This window comes from Jaculus jaculus, chromosome 17, assembly GCF_020740685.1.
Source record: "Jaculus jaculus isolate mJacJac1 chromosome 17, mJacJac1.mat.Y.cur, whole genome shotgun sequence".
Classification (NCBI taxonomy): Eukaryota; Metazoa; Chordata; class Mammalia; order Rodentia; family Dipodidae; genus Jaculus; species Jaculus jaculus.
Genome location: NC_059118.1, coordinates 62798387 through 62822794, shown reverse-complemented (window position 1 = coordinate 62822794; position 24408 = coordinate 62798387). Strand labels below are relative to the sequence as shown.

Here is a 24408-nt window from a genome sequence, read left to right as displayed (position 1 = left end):
CGGTCACGTGGCGGCGTGGCCCCGCCCCGCCTCCCAGAGGCCCGCGCGTGCGCGTGCGCGCGGCCGGCAGTCGGGCGGCTTCCGGAACAAGCGCTGCGGCCATGGAAGCCGGGCCTCCGCCCGTGGAGGAGCGGCGGCGGCTGCGGGCGGAGCTGGGCGAGTTCGTGGAGAGCTGCTGCCGCACGCTGGAGGAGGTGACGGCGTCCCTGGGCTGGAGCCTGGACCAGCTGGACCCCGGGCCAGAGGCGGCGGCCGAGGTGAGCGAGGGGCGGGGAGGCTGCGGCCAGAGGGCGGTCCTCCTGGTCACCTGTCGCCGGGACTCCTCATTTGCTTTGGATCCCACTTCCGGAGAGCCCGGGGCCCGCCTGCTCTCCTCCCGCTCCCTTAAACCTGCACGTTTCTGACGATGGTCTGTGGCAAGTCGGCTGGGCGATGGAATTCATTGCCGGCAAAAATATATTGGGGCTGGAGAGGTGGCTTAGCAGTTAAGGCGCTTGCCTGCGAAGCCAAAGGACCCAGGTTCGACTCCCCAGGACCCACGTAGAGCCAGATGCTCAGGGTGGCGCCTGAGTCCAGAGTTCGTTTGCTGTGGCTGGAGGCCTTGGGCGCCCATTCTATCTGCTTCTCTCTCAAATAAATAAATAAATAACACATATATTCGCACGTGTTATTCGCGTGCATGATGCATGTAGGACGAAGGGGTGTACTCCATTGTGGCCTAAGTTTGTATTTACTCTGCTGGAATAACTTCACCAAGGTTTAAAATTCCCTGAAAATATTTAGAATATATTTGATTTCCCAAGCGTGGTGGCCAAGTACTAAGGCGCCAGTCTTGTAAAATATATTTGATTTATATTTAAGCTATTTGCCATTGTATTAAAATCGCAGTATTTTTTTTTTAAATCTTCAGTTTTTTCAAAGGGGTATTTGAAGAGTGAATTAACAGTGATAGGTTTTGAGTTACAAAAATATAAAACTGGGGTCTGGAGAGATGGCTCAGCGGTTAAAGGGCCTTGCTTGTAAAGCCTAACGGTTCAGGTTCAGTTCCCCTGCATCTATGTAACACCAGATGCACAAAGTGGAGTTTGATGGCAGTGTCAGGAGACCCTGGGTTGCCCATTCGTTCTTGTTTTCTCTCTCTGCTTGCAAATAAATAAAGTATCATAAAACTGCTGCTAAAAAGAATTTGGGGGACAGTTAGGGGGAATTTGAGCTACATATTAGATTATTTTATGAATTTTCCAGGCCATTGAGTGGGCTTACCAAGACTTAGTGTGCATGGCAGTAAAATTCCTCATATCAGTACTTGAATAGCACTTTGTACGCCCCTAGTAAACATAGCTTCATTTAAAACTTAAATCGTCCAGTGAGGCAGGAGCTGATGGCAACATTTTGCTGATGCGGAGACACTTGGGGAGGTGGTGATTTCCCCAAGATTCTACTGCTCCTACTAAATGGCAGTAAGGATTTGAACGTAGGCCTTCTGGCTCCTGATAGTTGAGTCACTGTGTAAAACTCCTTTGTGAAATCCATATCCTGACACTGTGTCCTGAATCTGATACCCGACAATGTGACTGGTTTAAGAATCCTGTCATTTAGACATGCATAAGTTTCTAGAATAAAAGGAGTTCAGAGAGTTAATGAATCTGCCATTTCCTGTGGTGTTTTTAATACTGAAAATGCTGGTTAGCAAACATTAGTGACAGTTTCTGTCTTCATCTGCTGGTAGTGAGCAGGGAATGCTGAGAAATTGCAACTCTTACATTTGTGTATGCTGGTGTAAGCCCAGGTGGTTGTGCTGGTATTGTGGTAGTATAGGTTATTACACATTTAAGCCCCTGGAAAATTATTCTAAGCTAATAAAATGGGTAGAAGTAGCTAGGAGAAGCATGACCACACACATGAATCCAGGCCAGGTCAGGACCTCAATAGTTGAGTGTCCACTTAGCTAGAGTGTAGGTGGGGGCGTAGAGGGGAGTGAGGGTGGGAGGTAGTGGTGGCCAGATCCAGAATTTTAGATAATTTTTAAAATTTATTTTTATTTATTTGAGAGAGAGAGAGAGAAGCACACGAGCGTGAGCGAGCGAGCGCATAGGCAAGCCAGGGCCTCCAGCCACTGCAAATAAACTCCAGATTCATGTACCACCTTGTGCCTCTGCCTTTACATGGATACTGGGGAATCCTTTTGAGTCCTTTGGTTTTGCAGGCAACTGCTAAGCCATCTTTCTAGCCCTTGATTTTTCTTTTTTTTTTTTTTAACCAAGGGGAAGCATAGACATATTTTAAGCCAGGGCCTATCAAAAGTCACTTGTTTTTTGAGGTAGGGTCTCTCTCTAGCTTAGGCTGACCTGGAATTCACAGTGTAGTCTTAGGGTGGCCTCGAACTCATGGCGCTCCTCCTACGTCTGCCTCCCAAGTGCTGGGATTAAAGGCGTGTGCCATCATTTTTGTATTTTGATAAATAGTGCCCTATGTTCATTGAACACTTGTTTTTTAGCAGGCCTTGCTCAAATAATGTATATAAGCTTACATATTTATGCTTACACAGTCTCCACAATATCTTTGTGAGATGAATCTACTGTGTTCATTTTCTAGACGAGAAAAATCAAGGAAAGGTTAATTATCTTGCCCAGTTTCACATAGTAAGTTGCAAGGCTGGGCATTCAAAGTAGCTGCATTGGGAAGGGCATGGTGCGCAACAGACTTTGGAGCACAGTTAGAGGGCAGTTAGGAGATGGCGGTTGTAATCAGGACAGAGAGGGTGATCCTGAACTGGAGAAGTGCTGGTGGGGATCGAGATGTGGAGGATTTCAGAGATGGGCCGGAGTAAAATTGGCAGGACTCGGTGAATCTGGGTGACCAGGGAAGAGGCAGTTTCTTGCTCGAGCAGGTGGGACCTTTCCCTGAAATAGGAAGGAGGGGAAACACATTGGGTATTAGGAGACCATGAATATTTTGAATTCATTTTCAGTTATGTTTACTTTTTTAGTGTTTTTAGTATAAGGCATTTGCAAGAAAAGCAAGGTCTAAGTTAGTTTTGGGGAGTTGCCACTGTATAGTGAGAACCTACAGATCTGCTATCAAATGGCAAGAGATTGCTGACCTGCAGCACTTTAGAGGGGCAAGTAGAGAGGAAAGGCAGCATTTTGGGGGGGCAAGTAGAGAGGGAAGGCAGGTTTTTGCAGGAGACCAAATGGAAGCCAAAGGGAGAGAGAACAGAAGTGTCTCGGGCTGTCTCAGTAAAACACAACAACAGGAAAGAACAGTGTGGCCGAATTCCAGGAATGGAAAGTAGATTATGGCCTCAGAAGCTCAAGTATTGCATATGACCTGTCCTTCGGTTTTGGTAGCAGGAAGGCTGCTAGTGATGTAATGACTGGCGTCAGTGAGGAGCGGCTGTGGGTGAGGCCATCAGGTCATTTGATGTGAGACTGCTCAACAAGCACACAGGCTGTAGGGGGATCGAGTCATTCTTTACCTCACAGAGGAGTTGAGGGAGGCCTGCGGAAGGTGAGGTACCAGTTAGAGCCTCTTAACCAATTAGTAAACACCTAATGGTATAATTCTTCTTAAATATTGTATGTGTTTTCTTGTTTGCTCTTTTCTTAGGATGAAATTGTCATATGCCCTTATGACTCCCACCATCACATGCCTAAGTCATCTTTAGCAAAGCACATGGAGTCTTGTAGACTGAGGAAACTGGGCTGTACCGCAGAGGAAGAGGTACCATTATTATGTAGGTTACATGACTCATGAGGTCACAGTATTTGGAAGGTACATTGGGGCTTTTCTGACAAATAGTAATAGCCCTTGTAGATTAGAAAGCATGTTACCTAATTTCACAAGTTATTGTAAGATAATGTCAAGTCTTGAAATAGCCAGTTATCTAACCCTAATGACCATCTTTGTTTATTTTTACTGTTTAGAATGAAATGTGTAATCCTGAGTTTTTCTATGAGAATGTGAAGGTTCCTTCAATTACTTTGGGTAAGTATATTAGATTACAATTGAAAAATAGTGTAGATACTGGCCTTTCATTTTTAGATTATCAAAAGAATGGATTTTATAAGCATACTTATGATCACAGGGGACCATAAGAGGGTATAGGATTAATTAATATACAGAAACTAGTTCACATTATATAAAGGCAGGGCCATGCTTGTTAACAGGGAGTGAAAGCCCTGCAGAACTTTGTACAGTGGGACAATGGCTGGCTTCTTGGTTGTAATAAATCAGACCATAGACCAGGCTGAAGATAATTGCAAGGGTGGAAGTGTGCTCCAGGCCTTCGCAGCACATGGTCAGAGTCTTGAACTCTAGAAACACTGGCCCTGATACAGCTCCTGGCCTTGTCACTAATCGCTGAGTGACTTTTAGTAGGACATTAACCCATTTGTTGCCTACATTTCTTTCTTTCTTAGTGTTTCTTTTGTGGTACTGGGGACTGAACCTAGAGCCTCTCACATGCCAGGCAAGCTGTATCTTCTACCACTGGACCCTCAGCCCTTATGTTGAAACTGTCTGGCTGAGTTCCCTGGGCTGGCTTTGAACTCATTCACTTTGTAGCTCAGGAGGCCTTGAACTTAATGATGCATCTAATATACTTAGAAGAGGCTTGACACCTAGAAACGATAGCTGCTGTTGGTCACTAAAATGTGCACCTTCTAATCCTGCTTGCCTTACTATATGAACTGTTTGAAACTTGACCCCTGTCTGGGCTGTGGCTAGATGTGGAAGAATTCTCTGTCCAGACTATACAGACAGTGTCGTGGTTGCATCCTCTCTCTGTCAGTGTGCTCAGAGAGAGCTTGGTTTGGAAAACATTAATCATCTGAGTTTGAACACTAATGGTTCATAATAGATCTGTTTTGAATTTTTTTTTTAACCAGATAAGGATTTACAATTCCAGATAATTCAGCAAGCTAGAACTGCAGCTGGAAAAGATGGTGATTGTTACAATCAAAGTAAGTAACACTGTAGATTGAGCTAGCTGATGAACAAACGTCTTTTTTTCGCAAGCACATGTTACTAATGTAACTTTTTTTCTTTAAGACAACACTTAATGAAGACAGTTACCTGGGAAAGGATGAGATTTACATTTAACATTGGGCTACTTTGCTTTGTTTTAGCTTCATTTGTTAGATATTTCCTACTCAAGTAAATGAGAGTCTCACTCAGACAGTGTCTTAACTAGGGGTGCAGGTTTTGGAATTATCTAAAAGATGAGACTGCCTTGTAGATAATGTTATGTCTGTATATAAATGTATATAACATGTACTTTTTTAAATGAATAACTGAATTTGGTGACAGTGTCTTGGGAGGTGATGAAGTTGAATCTGCCTTACCCTGGGAGATTCTTTCTTTTTTCTTTTCTATTTGTTAATTGTTTATATGAGAGAGAGGCAGATAGAGAATGGGTGCATCAGGGCCTTCAGCTGCTGCAAACAAACTCCAGATACATGCACCACATTGTGCATCTGGCTTATGTGGGTCCTAGAGAATCAAAACCTGCATTCTTTGGCTTTGCAGTCAAGTGCCTGAATCAGTAAGCCATCTCTTCAGTCCAGGAGTTCCTTTCTTGAGAATTTAATGTTGAAATATAATGTGGAGGGAAAAAGGCTAAAAGAGATTAGTCTGACTCCTTTGATATAATGAATGCCTCATGGTGTGGGGGGGGAGCAAAAAACACAGCATTTGGGATGGAGAGATGGCTTAGCAGTTAAGGCACTTACCAGCAAAGCCAAAGGCCCCAGCTTTAATTACCCAGTACCCATGTAAAGCCAGATGCAGAAGATGGCACTTGGGTCTGGAGTTTGTTTGCACTGGCTGGAAGCCCTGGTATGCTCATTCCCCCTCCTATCTCTCAAATAAATAAATAAAATATTTTTTAAAAACACAGTATTTGACATGTAACTTTAGAGGATTTGTGGCTTCTTATGCTTAGCCTAGGAGTAGTCTAAAGAGTTTCTCCCTGCAACTCTGACAGAAACTGGGATAAATTTTAAACATTAGACTTTTGGGCAGTGAGAAGAAAGCCCATCAGACAGAAGGAAGTAAGTTAATCAAGATTGGAGTTCTGAACCTGGATTGGCATTGAGCCAGAGCTTGACTGGCTCTTTTTTAGCAGGGTTTCTGAGTTGTCTGTTTTGAGGCTGCTGTAGGCAGCTTTCTGTGGGCAGTGTACCTTTTCTTACCCTTTGCAAGTTGTAGTTAGGATTGTTTTTCCATTGTTTTGATATTCAGGGTTTTTTTTTCTAACAGTGTTCTAAGAAGCCAGTATCTGGACATCTTATACTTGAGCTGCGCCCTGGCTTTAGAAGGACGGGCGTCTCAGCCTTGAGCTGCGCCCTGGCTCTGGCTTTAGAAGGACGGGCATCTCGGCCTTGAGCTGCGCCCTGGCGTTAGAAGGACGGGCATCTCGCCCTTGGCCTATATGTATTACATTTGTTACTTTCAAAAGCTAGAAATAAATTTATTTACATTTCTCATTTCAGAGTTTTCAGTTTTGTATTTATCAGCTTAATTTCAGTTTTTAATTTTTTTTTCCTTGGCAGAAGATGTGTGACTTGTGCAGGTTATTAAGATTTTGTCCTCTGTTATTGTTTCTACTCATCATCCCTGTTCTGTTAATTTTTTTTTTTTTTTTTTTTTTCCGAGGTAGGGTCTCTCTATGGTCCAGGCTGACCTGGAATTAACTCTGTAGTCTCAGGGTGGCCTTGAACTCATGGCGATCCTCCTACCTCTGCCTCCCGAGTGCTGGGATTAAAGGCGTGAGCCACCACGCCCGGCATTAAACTAATTTTTTTAATCAAGGTTTTGTTTATCTGAAGGCATTAACTTATCTTAAAAGACTTTATTTGACTCTTCGCTAGTTCAGTAGATTGTGGAATTTCAGAGTTGAAAGTTCTTGGAGATCATTTAGTCCATTGTCTACGTTTCACAGATGGAAGCGGTTCTGTTCTGGTGTCTGCTCTGAAAGTCTTCACTGTGGTTGCTTTTGAGACAGGGTCTCATTATATAGCCTGCAAGATGCTCTCAAACTGGTGACCCTCCTGCCTCAGTCTCCTGAGTGCTAGGATTACAGATGTGAGCTGCCACATCTAGCTATGAAATAAAATATTTATTTTGTTTACTTATTTGAGAGGAGCTGGCAGATAGTTCAAATGAGCTCCAGATGCATGCACCATCTTGTGCATCTGGCTTATGGGTCCTTGGGAATTGAACCTGGGTCCTTTGACTTTGCAGGCAAGTGCTTTAACCATTAAGCTATCTCTTGAGCCCAAGAGTATTTCTTTAAATGTTCTTTTTTTCAGTGCTCTTTCATGATTTTCATTTCTCTTTCACAACAAACTTAAAATAATTTGGAGAAGTGTTTCCTTCTGTATTAGGTAAAGAAACAAGCACACAAAAGGGAGGTGACTCACTCACCTGTGCTAGATAACAGCAAAGCTGGGTCCAAGTCTGACTCCCGAATCGTGGTACAAATTCTGAACGAGTTGTGTTTAGTTAGAAATGCACTGTGCCACAGGTCCCCATGCCCTCGCTATGCCAGGGGGGCCTCCTGCTGCCTGTCAGTGCTGCTCACTGCTATAGCTGTGAGCCCGAGAAGTGAGCCTACCTCTGTCCGTGTGTGAAAGATGACTCAGGGTTTGTTTCTTACCTGAGGAAGTTAGAAGAACAAGAGTGGCAGATGCTTAACTGAGTGGGTATCTAAGTAAAAATCACAACCCAGAAAGCAGTATTAGTATGAAATGGGCAAGAGTCCTTTTTTCTTTTGGTTTTTTGAAGTGGGGGCTCGCTCTATCGCAGGCTGACGTGGAATTTACTGTGTAGTCTCAGGCTGGCCTGAAACTCCCAGCAGTTGAAGACTGGCGCCCCCACGCCTGGCTGCAAAAGTTTCATATACATAAGTGATTTAAAATGTTACAAGCTTATAACTTTATATGACTATATAAAATTTAGGCATTGGGTTTTTTTATTACAAAAACAAAGAATTAGTTGGGCTTTTTTAATTGTTTGGAATAACTTTTATGTGATCTGCAACCCTCTTTTTGAAACTTTTATATCCCATGTAGAGCTTAGCAAGTTCTCAATAGAAATTATTTTTGTCGCCCACATCTTAGATATTTTCAAGACTGAGACCTTAAGACAGGAACCTCTTTAAATATTTTCTTACTGATTTATTTGCCTTGAAGGGAGAAAGACTAACATGAAACAATATGAATTCCCCTTCTAATGCATAGTCGAATGTACACTAAACTGGAAGTTTGTTGACAAGGTTGAATTTATATTTTCATTTTGTCATTTATATCAGGACTAAACTCTGTACTGAATCTTGAATCTCTTATGCAAGCTGGAATAGCTATTAAATGTAGATAATTTGCTCTGATAGTTATTGTGGCTAATTATATTTTATCTATTTAAAAATATTTTATTTACTTATTTTAGAGAGAGAGGGAGAGAATATGGGCACACCAGGGTCTGTATCCCCTGCAAATGAATTCCAGACACATGCACACCTTGTGCATTTGGCTTACATGGATACTGGGGAATAGAACTTGGGTCCTTAGGCTTTGCAGGCAAATGCCTTATGCTAAGCCATCTCTCCAGCCCATTTTGTCTATTTAAAAAAAAATATTTATTTGAGAAAAAGAGAGAGGAGAGAGGGAGAAAACGAATGAATGGGCATGCCAGGGCCTCCTGCCACTGCATATGAACTCTAGCCAATATGAACCACTTTGTGTATCTGGTTTTACATGTATACTGGGAAGTTGAACCCAAGCCATTGAGCTTTGCATGCAAATGCCTTTAATCACTGAGCCATCTCTCTAGCACTTATTGTGGCTAATTTTATAAACTAGTTGTCAATTTCAGTCTTAATCAGTAGTTAAAGTTGTGAACTTAAATTTTATTAAGTATATCTGAGATATGGCCATGATTTGGCATATCAGTATGTTATAAAAAGAGCTTTAAGCTGGACGTGTTAGCACACGCCTTTAATCCCAGCATTCGGGAGGCAGAGGTAGGAGGATCCCCGTGAGTTCGAGGCCATGCTGAGAATATATAGTGAGTTCTAGGTCAGCCTGGGCTTGAGTGAGACCCTACCTCAGAAAAACAAAACAAAACCAAAAGAGCTTTACAGAGCCAGGTCAGAATGGCTTTAGACTAGCTCTACTTGTGAGACTCTGAGCAAGTCTTATTACTTCATGAGCCTTCATTTCTTTACCGATAATGTTAGGGATTGTGTCTGTTTAGATTTTCTATAAATTCCTGAGTGTGTTCCTTTACACGTACAAACTGTGTTTCCTGTGTGAGGTACTTGGTGGTGGTGCAGGTGAGCGGCAGGGAAGCATGAGGACTGGAAGTGGAGTTTGGGCTCACCATTCTGAATGTTCTGGCCTGGACAGAGGTGATCGTTGCACAGTGATGCCTCGGAGCTATGTAATTATAGGTGGTTTCTAAAAATGGATGAGTCTCATGTTACTATGTCGTGCCACAATTTGAAAACATGTAAAAAAGAAAGACACAGAATTACAGCAGTAAACCATTATAGAAACTTTGCATTTTGAAATTTTATTCTTATATAAACGTAAGCTTATGTAAATATCCTTTTGTCAAAAATCTGTCATGAAATATCTGTTGCAGTTTGTTGGTTAACTTTTTCTGTACTTTTTCTTTTTCAGTAATTGGGGTGAGTATAAAGAGGAATTAGGAACCTGAATGTTCTCCTTATTTAAAGATAAGCGGTATCCTTTTTTTGTAAATGATATCCTTTTAAAAGTATCTTTCAAGCCTCTCAACTTTTTCATTGTAATAGCTGTCGAAATATTCAAGTCTTGATTTGGAGTTTCAGTTGAGTTTTAAGAAGTTCTAAATATTACTCTTCAACTTTAAGATAAATTAATCAAGAAAACCCCAAAATACTTTTGAGGAGGAAACATGTCTTTGTTTAAAGATAACAGGCAAAGGTTTATAAGGAGTTTGATTTATTACTGCTTCCTACGTTTTATATTTTTCCCCAGATTTTTATAGCCTATGTTCATGAGAGCCTATCAAAGCTAATTTTATGTTGTAAAATTAAATGTCTTAACCCTTGGCTACATAAAAGACCTTTCCATTGTGCCTCCTAGCGTTCGAGTGAAACTGACAGGGGAGCGCGTTCAGCCCACTCTCGGAGCCCTTTGACTGGGAAAGCTAATGATTGTTCACTTTTCTTTGAACCAGAGTTGCTAACGTAGTAACCATTAGAAGGATTCTTTCTGTAATTCATGTTTTGTGTTTGCACTAGAAGGAATTGTTTAAAATTGCTTTATTTACAGTTACAGTCATTATATTTCTTTGCGAACATTTGAATCTCAAAACAAAAATTTTCTTCATTGTTTTAGTACATCCTATCAAGGTATTGTATGTATTTGCTTTGTTTCATTAGTGAGCAGGATTTAGAAAGTTCTGTGACTACTAGGGGCCATGCCATTATCTTTTTTGTAGTTCATTTGGTTAAGCCAGTATGCTTCCTTTTTAGAAAATTAAGATAAATTTAGATTTAATGTAATCTGTCTTCCTCTAGTTTGAGGCTATTTGAGATTTCTCCTACTAGAATTTTTAATTTTGAGATTTCTTCTAAAATTTTTAATTTTTTTTTTTTTTTTTTTTTTTTGTTTTTCGAGGTAGAGTCTCATGAGCTCAGGCTGACCTGGAATTCACTATGCAATCTCAGGGTGGCCTTGAACTCACTGCAGTCCCCCTACCTCTGCAGCCCCGAGTGCTGGGATTAAAGGCGTGCACCACCACGCCCAGCAAAATTTTTTTTTTTTTTTTTGGTTTTTCAAGGTAGGGTCTCACTCTGGTCCAGGCTGACCTGGAATTAACTCTGTAGTCTCAGGGTGGCCTCGAACTCATGGCGATCCTCCTACCTCTGCCTCCCGAGTGCTGGGATTAAAGGCGTGCGCCACCACGCCCGGCTTTAAAATTTTTAATTTTTAATAATTGATGTCATCACTTTTTGAGAGTCCACTGTGAAGCCCAGGTGGGGCTTGTGGGGGGCCTTCTGTCTCCCATGCTGGGCTTGCTCGTGTGCCCCACCATGCCTGCTTGAATTAATTTTTTGCTCCTTTGTTCTAGGTCATTGCACAATTGATTTTAATTATTGAACATCTAGTGCTATGTCTCAAAATAAAAATATTTTTAACTTATTTTTCATATTCCCATAATTTGTTTTCAGAAGGACTATAGTATATATTACCTATCAAAATTTCTTTTCAGCTTTTATGGATAGTCTTCAAAAAAGAAAAAGTACAGAGCTAGGTGTGGTGGTGTATTCCTTTACCCCAGCACAGGGAAGGACAAGTGAGGAGCTTGTCATGAGCTCGAGGCACTTTGGGGTAAGTGTCAGGTCAGCCTGCACTAGAGTAGAAGCCCAAAACAACTGACTGCACAGAGGCCTTTTCAGCCTGGTGCTGAGGTGTGTTCCTGTAATTCTGGTACCAGAGAGGCTCCCTGGAGTCCAGGAGTCTGAGCCAAACCTGGCAATGTAGCAAGACCTCATCACAAAAGAAGAAAAGAGTTTTTCTTAGGAGGAATTTGTTTCTTACCACGATTCTTGTCTGCCTTCTTGGAATCTGGCTTACTGTTAGACTAGCAGACTCCCATGATGCACTGAAGCGTCGTTGTTGACCATTTCCCACTCAGGTGTGTGTGCATGTTTAGGGGTTACTGTGTAGACAATAGGCTGTGCATGGTTAAGTACATGTTTAATGATAAGTAGTAGATTATAAGTCAGAGTGCCATTCATTATTTGTTCTTGTGGTTTTATTTCTGAAATAGGAATGTATTCTTCAGTGCCTGTCGAGGTTCCTCTGAATCACAAACAGTGTGTCTGTGACCTCACCCAAGCGGATCGTCTTGCCCTTTATGATTTTGTCATTGAGGAGACGAAGAAAAGGCGCTCTGGTTCCCAGGTCATTGAAAATGACAGTGATCTCTTTGTAGACTTGGCTGCCAAAGTCAACAAAGGTGGGAGGCAAGCGCCGCACTTCCACTGCTCCCTGTTGCCATCTCTTCTCCTGAGCGTTAGCAGTGATGGTTCTCATGTCCCTGGAGTTGCGCAGGGCGCTTTTGCAGCCCCCAGTATTGGCATAGACAAGCCTTTACTCTCTGGCTTCTGCATTAAGTGTAGCTTCCTTTTGTAAGAACACTACTTGACTTTAGACTATAGACCCAAACACACCAGTGTTCATCCAATGACTAGAGAAAAGGGATGATGTGAAACAGTCCATATAAAATGGGTGTGGTGGCGCACGCCTTTAATCCCAGCACTCAGGAGGCAGAGTAGGAGGATCACCGTGAGTTTGAGGCCACCCTGAGAATACACAGTGAATTCCAGGTCAGCCTGGACTAGAGCGAGACTCTACCTCGAAAAACAAAACAAACAAACAACAAAAAGAGAATTATCCCTGGGAAGAACCAATATTTTTATCATTTTTAATGGCTGCATCACAGTAGTGGTGTCCAACACCCATCTGTCTGTGTCCCAGAATGGGTCAACAGATAAGTCCCAAAGGATCGCCATGAGTTCGAGGCCACCCTGAGGCTAGAGTGAATTGCAGGTCAGCCTGAGCTAGAGCAAGACTCTGCCTTGAAAAACCAAAAAAAAACCAAAAAACAAAAACAAAACAACACAACAACAAAACCAGTCTCTCTCTGCATGCATATACAATGTAGAATTTTTTGTATGTTTGATGTGCTGCTTTGAAACATTGAAATACAGGGTGATTCCTTTGTGCTAATTCTTCTTTTCAAATTTGTTTTGGGACAGTATTATGCATATGTAATATATTTTAGTCACAATTGCTCCTCGTTACCTGCTAATTTTTGACAATTTAACAGCTTCTAAGGATATAATAATTTTATTCTTTCATTAGATAATAGCCGAAAAAGTCCAAAATCATATCTAGAAATCCTTGCAGAAGTGAGAGATTATAAAAGGAGACGCCAGTCCTACAGAGCTAAGAATGTTCACATAACCAAGAAGTCATATACTGAGGTAACTTTTACTTTATTCTGGAAAGCTTTTTTTTAAATTAATTTTTGATAAGAAGGTTGTACTCTTTTATCTCCTCCTCCTCGCCCCAATTCTGCAGAGGCTCTTCCTCAGTAGGGTTATTGGTGTTCATTGTGGGGACCATGCAGAGTCAGTGAGTCTGGGGGTGGGGGTCGTGCGTGGTGCCTCAGGCTATGACCAGCCACGCGGAGCCTCTTAACCAGCATCCTCCTGCTCCTCTTCTGCTTTGCTCTTTCTGTGCCTTTGTGCGTCAAGATAGAGAGCTGATTTAGTGTTGCTTTCTCTGTAGCCTCTGGATCTCTTGTTTTATTTCTGTCTTTCCATTTTCATGTCTTTATTTTTTATCTTGTTACATTTTTATTTACTTATTTGCAAGCAGAGAGAGAGAGAGAGAATGAATATGAGCGTGCCAGGGCCTTCAACTACTGCAAACGGGCTCCAGGTGCAGGTGCCACTTTGTGCATTCGGCTTCACATGGGCCCTGGGGAATCAGATCTGCACTGCTGCACTTCGTAGGCAAGCACCTTACTCTCAGCCATGTCTCCAGCCTGGGATCGCTGTCTTGCTGAGGAGAGAGTGACCACAGTGTCTGTCACCATCTCCCTGGAACTGGTTTTCAGGCTAACTGTGAGAGCAGTATTCATGTCACCGCTTCTTCTGTAATGAAAAACATTAGAAGGATTCTTTCTGGCAATGGGCTGTAATGTTTTGGAGCATCAGGGACCTCCCTGGCCAACAGTGCCCGGAAGGTATCCCATCCCTGGCACTGAAAATTTTTCTTGTAACAATCTGTGGCTTTTGGGTGTGCCATTGTCCAAAAAGGTAAGTTTCCAAATGACTTTTTTAAAGATTGTTTTGTCCACATTTTCTGGTTTGAAGGATCTTCAGCTTTTAAATATATATTCGAGAGAGAGAGAGGGAAAAAAACAAACAAGAAACATATAGAGAGAATGGGCATACCAGGACCTCTAGCCACTGCAACTGAGCTCCAGACACATGCTCCATCTTGTGCATCTGGCTTATGTTGGTACTGAGGAATTGAACCTGAGTCCTTAGGCTTCACAGGCAAATGCTTTAACCGCTAAGCCATTTCTCTAGCCCTCTTTTTCTTTTTAATATGTTTTATTTATGTATTTGAGAGAGAGAGAGAGAGAAAATGGGCATGCACAAACAAATGCATGTGCCACCTTGTACATCTGGCTTACATGGGCACTGGGAATCAAACCTGGGTCCTTAGGCTTTGTGGGTACGCACCTTAACCTCTAAGCCATTCTCCAGCCCGGGTGTGTCCTTCCTCAGCTGGCAGCATTTTCTGCTTAGGTACGTGTGGCAACTGTTGCTCTCCAGCAGCTCTCAGGGCATTTAGGGGCCAGAAACAACAGGCCTGGATTCTCTCCGTTATTTTGAAGCACTTTGTTGGAATAAAAATCTCCTGCATATAGTTTTCTAAGCCTGCTGTATGTCCTTAGAGGTTTTCTGAAAGATTGTCCTTAAGGTTGCCATGCCTGATTTGTACTTACTCCCTCACTTTCAGACCTGCTCTTTACCAGACAAAGGCTTTTCAAAGCACTGCCTTTGCATAAAGAGGGTATGAGATTTTTTTTTATCTCCTTTGAGGAAGTAGTGCTTTGTCAGGTCAGGGTAAGAGAGTAAGCAGAGCTGGCTTGAGTTCTGTTAGCCATGTGATTAGACAAGTTATTTGAGACTTTTAAAAGTATTTTTTTCATTTTTATAATGGTATGAACCTTGCAAAGTTATGAGATTAATTGAGATAATGCATGAGAATTGAGCCAGCAATTTGGAGGCAGAGGTGGAAGGATCACTGTGAGTTTGAGGCCACCCTGAGACTACATAGAAATAATGCATGAAAACATAGACATTTCTCTTTTTAAGAATATGCATAATTTTTATTTTTCAGTTGTATCCCAATACAGCTAGAAAACAAAGCCTCATAAATGATGTAATTGTGTTAAGGGGTGTGGTCTAGAGCTGGGTAATAGCACATAGCTGAGACTGAGGTGAGACCTCAGACATAAATCAGGTTACCAGCCAACGAAATCTACCTCACAGATGTGATGTACTTAACATGTATGTTTAATTTTTAAACATTCTCAGTAGGATTCGGGTCATGGGAACGTTCTTGTGTTGGAGGCTTGTCTTGGTTGGAGTATGTGGCACTTTCCCTCATGGTGACAGTATTGTAGCCATCATCTCGTGACCCTTTGTGGAGATTGTGGTGGGAAATGACGTGTTCTCTAGACACTGTGACCCTATGCTGAAACCCAGTGAGGGATCCTCTCAAGAGACATTTGTGCCCCTCCTTTGGGTGTCACACCGTCATCTGTTTTCTCTTGCAAACTTAGTGTGTTTGGCCAGCATGCAGGGTCAGAGCTGAAGCTGCCCTCCACAGAAAAGTCGCCAAAGGCTTCTACTCTTCACCTACCACAGTTGGGGATCTTACGCTCAAGGAAACCCAATTCTTTTCTCTCCAGAAAGGTGAAATTTTAAGACCCACTTTCCTGGGCCATTGGTGGGGTCTCGTTAAGGGATCCCTACTTTGTCCAGACTGTCAGTGAGTCTGTGCTCCCAGCGTCCTCTGGCGCACAGGGAGTGAGAGCAGCAGGTGATTGAGATGAGGAGCTCCCGGCTCCGGTGCACAGGCTTCCAGGAAGCAGTCACCGGGCCTTGGCATCCCTGTTGTCGCTGCAGGCTTGTTGCGTCACCTACAGCAGGCCTGGGCTGGGGAGATGGCACAGTGGTTAAAGACACTTGCTTGCAGAGTCTGATGTCCTGGGTTCCATCCCTCAGGACCCACATAAAGCCAGATGCCACAAGTGGCAAGTATGTCTGGAGTTCATTCGCAATGGTGGGAAGCCCTGGCATGCCCGTTCTCTCCCTCCCTCCCTCTGCCTGATTCTTTCTCTCTCAGTTAATTAACTAATTAAAAAATAAAATATGGCCAGGCATGGTGGTGCATGCATTGAATCCCAGCACTCTGGAGGCAGAGGTAGGAGGATTGCTGCGAGTTTGAGGCCATGCTGAGAATACAGAGTAAATCCCAGGTCAGCCTGAGCTACAGTGAGACCCTACCTTGAAAAACCAAAAAAGTAAAAATTAAATAAATAAATGAAATGTGGTGCTGACATCCTGAGTGTGGCAGGCTGTATACTGGCCCAGAAGTATGCCTCTGTCTCTGCATACGTGACTAAATAGCAAGTGAAAAAATGTCTTATAAAAAAAGAAAGAAAGAAAGAGGGAGAAAACAAGGTCTCCCCTTTAATACCAGGCTGGCTTTCACTCCCAGTGCTTCTTTCCTCAGTCTCCCAAGTGTTGGCATTACAGACACAAACCACATGCCTGGCAAGAAACGTCTTGATGTCACTTGATGCACAGCTAGACTTTTGGATATTATTTGGTGGGTAGAAATTGATGAGTTTTTTGACATGTAAATTACTTTTCTAGGCTCTACAATTTCTTCATTGGATCCCAAATTGTTCTACTTGAGTTCTTTGCTAATTTAAAAACCCTTTCACAATCTGGCCTCATTTTGTCAAGTATTTTATTTTGCCTTAGTCAAGCGTATCTCTTAAGCTAGGTCTGATTACACATATTTATTCTTTGTAAAGAAAATATTGCCTCTATCTATTTATTTATTTCTTTCTTGAGAGAGTGAATAGAGAGAGAGAGAGAGAGAGAGACATAGGCACACCAGGGCCTCTTGCCATCGCAAACGAACTCCAGATGCATGTTGTGTTTTGTGCATCTGGCTTTACAGTGGATTAAGTGTTAAAATAAAGAGAACTCAGAGTGTGTGTGAGGCACTGGAGAGATGGCTTAGTGGTTAGGGCGCTTGTCTGCAAAGCCAAAGGACCCAAGTTCGATTCCCCAGTACCCACGTAAGGCAGATGCATAAGGTGGACCATGTGTCTGGTGTTTGTTTGCAGCAGTTGGAGGCCTTGGTGTGCCCAATGTCTCTGTATCTGCCTCTTTCTATCTCAATTTTTTAAAAAAGAGTGTGTGTGAGGAGAAAGTGATTCTTTTTAAAAGATGAGCTGGTAGCTGAGGGAGATTGCTGTAGGAGGCTCCTGTGCTAGGTAAGCTCTGGGACTTCACGCACACGGAGAGCTGCCGAGGAGTCTTCGAGGACAGAAGTGCTGGAGCTGGACTCTGACGAGGGTGTGTGGCTGATGCCCCTGCTGGCTCAGACCATGGCCTGCCTTGGGCTTTTCTCAAGAGAGTGATGCAGTGAGGGGAGTGGGGGTGGAGTGGGAATAGGGACTTTCCAGGTGGAATGACAGACATTAGAAAATGTAGATAAAAGTTTTAAGAGTTCTTTAGACCCCAAGGTTGGCTCAGAGCTCAGGGCTTCTGCAGACACTGTCAGTTAGGACTAGCTTCTGTGTGATGTCACGAAATCACAGAGGCTTCCCCTTTTTAAAGTATTAGTTTCCCCCTTTTTTGAAATTTATTTTTTCTTATTTGGGGGCTATTGAAAGTTTCTCTGAGGTAGGGGAATGCGCTCAGCCCTGGCCTGCAGGGCCTCCCTCTGGTACTGTCCCCGTTTACCACACTGCAAGAACATGTCCTGGTTAAGTGCGAGGGATCAGCTTCTGGTGTAGCTTTTTTTCCTTAATTTTTCTTTGTTTATTTTTACTTATTTATTTGAGAGCGACAGAGAGGGAGAGAGAATGAGCGTGCCAGGGTCTCTAGCCTCTGCAAACAAACTCCAGATGCCTGCGTTACCTTGCACATCTGGCTAACGTGGGACCTGGGGAACCGAGCCTCGAATCTGGGTCCTTAGGCTTCACAGGCAAGCGGTTAACCACTAAGCCACCTCTCCAGCCCCTGCTGTAGTTTTATCTTTGCCTTCCCTGTGACTGGCCGTGTTGTTAGGGATTTGTGTTTTCTGGGAACATCTGTGAAGTAAGCTTAAGGGCTCCTGCTTTGTCACAGGCGTGAAAATTACTTGTACACGTCACCGCCATACAGAAGAGTCTGGACACCCGCGCCAGGGGCCGCGTCGTGCGTGTTCTGTGCTCTGTGCTCTGCTCCTCGGCTGCGCTCTCTGTCCCTCCCCGCACTCTTTCATGTAAACATGTGCCACTGCTCCTTGTTCCTAGTCGCTGCCCTGCTCCTCGGCTGCGCTCCCTGTCCCTCCCCGCGTTCTTTCATGTAAACACGTGCCACTGCTCCTTGTTCCTAGTCGCTGCCCCTGCTCCTCGGCTGCGCTCCCTGTCGCTCCCCGCACTCTTTCATGTAAACATGTGCCACTGCTCCTTGTTCCTAGTCGCTGCCCCGCTCCTCGGCTGCGCGCTCCCTGTCCCTCCCCGCACTCTTTCATGTAAACATGTGCCACTGCTCCTCGTTCCTAGTCGCTGCCCCGCTCCTCGGCTGCGCTCCCTGTCCCTCCCCGCACTCTTTCATGTAAACATGTGCCACTGCTCCTTGTTCCTAGTCGCTGCCCCGCTCCTCGGCTGCGCTCCCTGTCCCTCCCCGCACTCTTTCATGTAAACATGTGCCACTGCTCCTTGTTCCTAGTCGCTGCCCTGCTCCTCGGCTGCGCTCCCTGTCCCTCCCCGCACTCTTTCATGTAAACATGTGCCACTGCTCCTTGTTCCTAGTCGCTGCCCCTGCTCCTCGGCTGCGCTCCCTGTCGCTCCCCGCACTCTTTCATGTAAACATGTGCCACTGCTCCTTGTTCCTAGTCGCTGCCCCTGCTCCTCGGCTGCGCTCCCTGTCGCTCCCCGCACTCTTTCATGTAAACATGTGCCACTGCTCCTTGTTCCTAGTCGCTGCCCCGCTCCTCGGCTGCGCGCTCCCTGTCCCTCCCCGCATTCTTTCATGTAAACATGTGCCACTGCTCCTTGTTCCTAGTCGCTGCCCTGCTCCTCGGCTGCGCTCCCTGTCGCTCCCCGCACTCTTTCATGTAAACACGTGCCACTGCTCCTTGTTCCTAGTCGCTGCCCCTGCTCCTCGGCTGCGCTCCCTGTCGCTCCCCGCACTCTTTCATGTAAACATGTGCCACTGCTCCTTGTTCCTAGTCGCTGCCCCTGCTCCTCGGCTGCGCTCCCTGTCGCTCCCCGCATTCTTTCATGTAAACACGTGCCACTGCTCCTTGTTCCTAGTCGCTGCCCCTGCTCCTCGGCTGCGCTCCCTGTCGCTCCCCGCACTCTTTCATGTAAACATGTGCCACTGCTCCTTGTTCCTAGTCGCTGCCCCGCTCCTCGGCTGCGCTCCCTGTCCCTCCCCGCACTCTTTCATGTAAACATGTGCCACTGCTCCTTGTTCCTAGTCGCTGCCCCGCTCCTCGGCTGCGCTCCCTGTCCCTCCCCGCACTCTTTCATGTAAACATGTGCCACTGCTCCTCGTTCCTAGTCGCTGCCCCGCTCCTCGGCTGCGCTCCCTGTCCCTCCCCGCACTCTTTCATGTAAACATGTGCCACTGCTCCTTGTTCCTAGTCGCTGCCCCGCTCCCTTTCTGCTGGTTCCCGTTCTGCTTTCATGTCGCAGGCATCCCATTACCGTTCTGTCAGCTCGCGACACGGCTTCTCTGCGTAGCCCTTCAGTACTGGGATCGCAGGCATGAGCCGCCATGCCTAGCTTCTCTTTCTTCCTGCACATTTGTCATTTTCCATCTCTTACCTGCGTATAACTTTTTTCTTGAATTATTTATTCAAATGTAAGTGCTTACATCTGTGGACTTTCCCTAAGTAGTGTATATTTCCTAAGAATGGGTTGTTTGCCCACATGGTCACGTTGTGGTGAGATAAGGCTTTCATGTGCCCCTCATATTCCACTTGGACCGTTGCCTTTCAGCGCTTTGACATGCCTGCGCTTTGCAGGTCACTGGTAGCTGTTAGCGTGGTCCTGACTGCTGATTAGCACTGGTTTTCTGCCCTCACAGTCTTGCAGTTTAGAGTTTTCTTCTGTGACGTCTGTTGCTTGTTCTCCCAAGGTGATTCGGGATGTGATCAAAGTACATATGGAAGAGCTCAGTGAGCATTGGCAGGACGAGCGGGACAGAGCAGAGGACGACGCAGGAAAGTATGTCGCCCGCATGGGTGAAAATACTCCCTTCACTTCTGTCGTGTTTGCTTTTATGTGCTTTTTGTGTGTGCTTAGTTTTGTGGCGCTGGGGATTGGAACCCAGGGCCTTGTGAATGCCATCCAAGTGTGTGTGTATTTGAGAGAGAGAGGCAGGTGGAGAAAGAGACAGAATGGGTGTGCCAGGCCGGGTGGTGCAGCCAGATCCTCCAGCCGCTGCAGATGAACTCCAGATGCATGTTCCGCCTTGTGCATCTGGCTTTACGTTGGTACTGGGGAACTGAACCTGGGTACTCTGGCTTTGAAGGCTAGTGCCTTAACTGCTAAGCCATCTCTCCAACCCCAAGTGTGTTTTTGAGAAACTCTTACTGTGCATCCCAGGCTGGCCTCACACTCACCATCCGCCTTCTCGTGCCTCCCATGTGCTAGTAAATTATGGGTATATGCCACCATATCTGGCTTAAAATAGCATCTTTTTAATGTATTACCTGTGATTGTGAAATCTTTGTGTTTCCAAGACTCTCGGTAAGTGTCATTTATCAGAATGCTCCTTGCTTATCATCTGTGCTCAGGATTAATTCTACTCAGACTCCTTCTGTCACACTGCCGGACTCACAGGGCAACCAGCAGCCCTCGTGAAGCAGCTAAGTAGTGGACTCTGGGCATGGTGGCACAGACCTTTAATCCCAGCAGCACTCAGGAGGCTGAGGTAGGAGGATCTCTGTGAGTTGGAGGGCAGCCTGAGACTACAGAGTAAATTCTGGATCAGCCTGGGCTACAGTGAGACCCGACCTTGGGAACACCATTAAAACCTGTTGTGTAGGAGCTGTTTTCTTATCCTCTATTGAGTGTAAAAATTATGCATATTTACTTAGACTTTCTGTGACCAGTGTGACAGACTACTTCAGGTTGATGTTCCTGTGTGTGTAATGGAGCCCAGAGCACAGAGGAACTCTTCAGAATTTCTTCTGGGTTTCAGGAATGAAGAAAGGCGATCAGTTTCAGTAGATTCACGACAGTCTGGTGGAAGCCATTTGGATGCACAGAGCTCACGGCACAGAAGGGATCGGAGCAGGAGCCCACATAAACGAAAAAGAAATAAAGACAAGGATAAAAACTTGGAGTCGAGGAGAAGGAAAGAGAGGTGAGTCTGGCTCTGAGTTATACATCATTAAGTCTTGAAATGTAGTGTGGGTTCTTTTGTTGCAGAGACAGTAGATCGTGAGAAGAGGCTAAGAGGCTGAAGATATGAGATGGAGTGTCTGTGTGCTTAGCAGGCCCGAGGCCTTCAGCAAGGTCAGAAAGGGAGCGGCGCGGCTCACCACAGGTCATCACGCACGCCCCATCTGTGCCCGAGGAGGAGGGGGCCTCCATCGCTTTTGCCTCTGTCTCCTTCCTCTTCATTCTTTTAGGGATTGGACCCGGCCTCGTGCGTGCTGAGACAGTACTGTGGCTCCGAGTTGTGTCCAGTCCTTTTTTATGTTTTTATACTGGACAGAGTCACTCAGTTACCCGTTTGGTTTGTAAGTTGCACTACAGCCAAAGCAGGCCTGAACTTGAACCTCGTGGTTGTCATGCCTCAGAGTCAGAAGTAGCTGGATAAGAGGCCAGCACCATCACGTTCAACTTGGTTTCTTTTATTAAATCACGTACTGCTTCTTATCCAAGACATGACAGTAATGTCTGGATAAAACAATTCTGTTACAAAGGAAAACTTCCATAAATAACACCCCCCCCCCCATTTTTCTGTCATGTTTTTTATCCTGATTCTTCAGGTAAAGTTTTTTAGGTTCAGAGAGTGACCCAAGCCAGGGCTTCTAGCCACTGCAAGTGGACTCCAGGTGCATGTGCCATGCCACTTTGTGTATCTGGCTTTATGTGGGTACTGGAAGTTGAACCCAGGTCATTAGATGTTGCAGGCAGGCACCTTGACCGCTGAGTCATCTCTCCAGCACCTACTTACAGCTTGTTAATCTTAGGTCTTTTTGTTGTTGTTGTTGTTGTTTTTGAGGTAGGGTCTTGCTCTAGCTCAGGCTGACCTGGAATTCACTCTGTAGTCTCAGGATGGCCTCGAACTCACGGTGATCCTCCTACCTCTGCCTCCCGAGTGCTGGGATTAAAGACGTGCACTACATGCTCAGCTAATCTTAGTTTTAATACTTGACTTTCCCTTTTTACTTTTAGTAAAGTATTGTTCAGTCCTGAGTGTATGTTTTAATTTGTCATGATTTATGTCTGTGTGATGGAAGTACATTGCTGAATTATGTTTTGAAGTTCTAATATTAAAGAGTCCATTATTTATAATTCTTTTTTTGTATCTCTCATTTCAGGGATGGGGAAAGGCATCGTAGTCATAAAAGAAGAAAGGAAAAAATGTAAATAGTTCTGGTGACTGAAATCAAAGCACCAGTGTTTTAATTACCGTCTTTGCGTAGGGAGTGTGGCTCGGCTCGTTCATTGCTCGTGGTTTTTCAGTAAATACTCGCACATCAACCCGTGAGGCACGGCTACCCTGCAGCCTTGTTTTCCGCACATTGCAGGAGGTGCTTGGTAATAGTGACTTACGAGGTCAGTACTTGAGATACGAACGTTATGCGTACTGTACCTGCCAGTGACTAAGCCCACCCCAGAGGTCACTCTACCACTGCCCTGGTTAGGACAGGGGAAATGGCCTGGCTGAGTGAACTGTGGTGTCGTCTCAGGGTAGGTTACAAGCAGTAACTTTGATCGTGTTAATACAGTATTGACATGGGGAGATCTGAGAAACGTACTGCTAAGGGAAAATTAGTAGTTGTAGGAAGATACGTGTATATATAGCTCTGTGTGTAAAAAACACTACTGTGCATTTCCTAAGGGTCTATATGATATCCTTCTAGGCGGGGGGACAGAGTCTCCTCTAGCCCAAGCTGTCCTGAACTCACTCTTGAAGTTCACCTACCGTAGCCTCCCAGGTACCAAGACTGTAGGTGTGAGCCAACATGCCTGCCTTTGAGTGTATGTGAACAAGTTTGTAAAACTTCAGAAGAATCATTCCAGACTCCCAAGTGATGTAAGAGATGAGGGTGGAAGTCAGGCTTGGGAGGGTGATTAAAGGAAACTTGAGCTTTGCCCAAAATATGCAGTGTATACATAAATATATATATATATATATTTTAAATATTCATGTTTTACTTGATAATTTAGAATGTGCTATCATTTTGTGTCCTATGGATTGTTTTATTGAGGTACTATGCACATATATTAAAATGTAACCATTTTAAGTACACACTGCCTTGAATTTTGATTAATTCATACCCCTACATAACTACCACCACAAGATACAGAATATTCTCTTGTCTCCCACAGGCCCCTGTACCCTTCCCAACCATTTCTGTACCCTTAGCTCTCGGTGCAGCCAAAGATCTGCATTTTTAAAAATTTGTCATATTTATTAAAGACAATCATTCGTTGTTAATAAAAAAAGTGCCCCAGTACACAAAAATGTCCTGGTCGTCGTAACTTAAAACCACTGCTTCCATCTCTTCATGTCCACAGCAATATTCAGTGTAGATTGGTTTAATCTTCAAGTGTAATCCAGTAAGACTGAAGACTAAATGCTTCAGATCTTGACAGGGTAACAAATACTCATAAACTGTCTGCTTTCTTGGACTGATTAACATCAATAAGGGAACGGATTTTTGATGTCGTGAAAGGACTATGTTCATCTCCGGTGACGGTTTCCAGCTCCTGCCGGCCCACTCAGCCTTCTCTAGTTCTCCCCACGCTTTACGTGTGTAAGCCTCCGCTCATCATGTTGTCATGTTTCTCATCGCTTATTGTTGGCATATTTTAATTTCCCGTCAGGACGGAACTCAAACTCCAGGAGTTCTGGGGCTGAATTCGCCTTTGTGGCCTACGTAGCCACGCAGATACAAGTCCCTCTCCATGGCTTGTAGAACACCATCGGCTTCTCCCAGCAGGCCGCACCTACCCACTGGGCGCCCATAAGATCTGCTTGTTGTTACTGTTGATTAGGGTTATGATTTACAGAATTCACGTGCATCTCACACCGCAGTGTGTGCTCTGCTTTCTTCCACCATAGGGTGGTGTGTGTATGTGTGTGCGCGCATGCACGTGTGGACACATACACCTGTATGAAGGCCAGATTCATGTAGGGTGTCTCACTTGATTGCTGCCCAGTTTATTTACTGAGCTGGGTTTCTCCCTTGAGCCCAGAACCTTTACCGAGCCATCTCTCCAGCCTCAAGCTGAAAGTCTTAATGAGTACAAGCTGTAATTTTTCTCGCTTTTTCCTCAACCCTTGGC

At 44.6% G+C, this 24408-nt stretch overlaps 1 protein-coding gene and 1 pseudogene across 1 annotated transcript; one reads left to right on the top strand and one right to left on the bottom strand.

Moving 5' to 3' along the window:
* The first annotated feature begins 101 nt into the window (after nt 1–101).
* On the top strand, nt 102–23620 carry Snrnp48 (small nuclear ribonucleoprotein U11/U12 subunit 48). Its single transcript, XM_004666153.2, has 9 exons — nt 102–257; nt 3610–3723; nt 3927–3987; nt 4890–4964; nt 11824–12012; nt 12921–13042; nt 20015–20103; nt 21083–21247; nt 22434–23620. The coding sequence occupies exons 1-9, from the start codon at nt 102–104 to the stop codon at nt 22480–22482; spliced, it is 1020 nt and encodes a 339-aa protein (XP_004666210.1). The 3' UTR covers nt 22483–23620.
* LOC123455539 lies at nt 23544–24029 on the bottom strand (annotated as a pseudogene).
* Nucleotides 24030–24408: the final 379 nt, after the last annotated feature.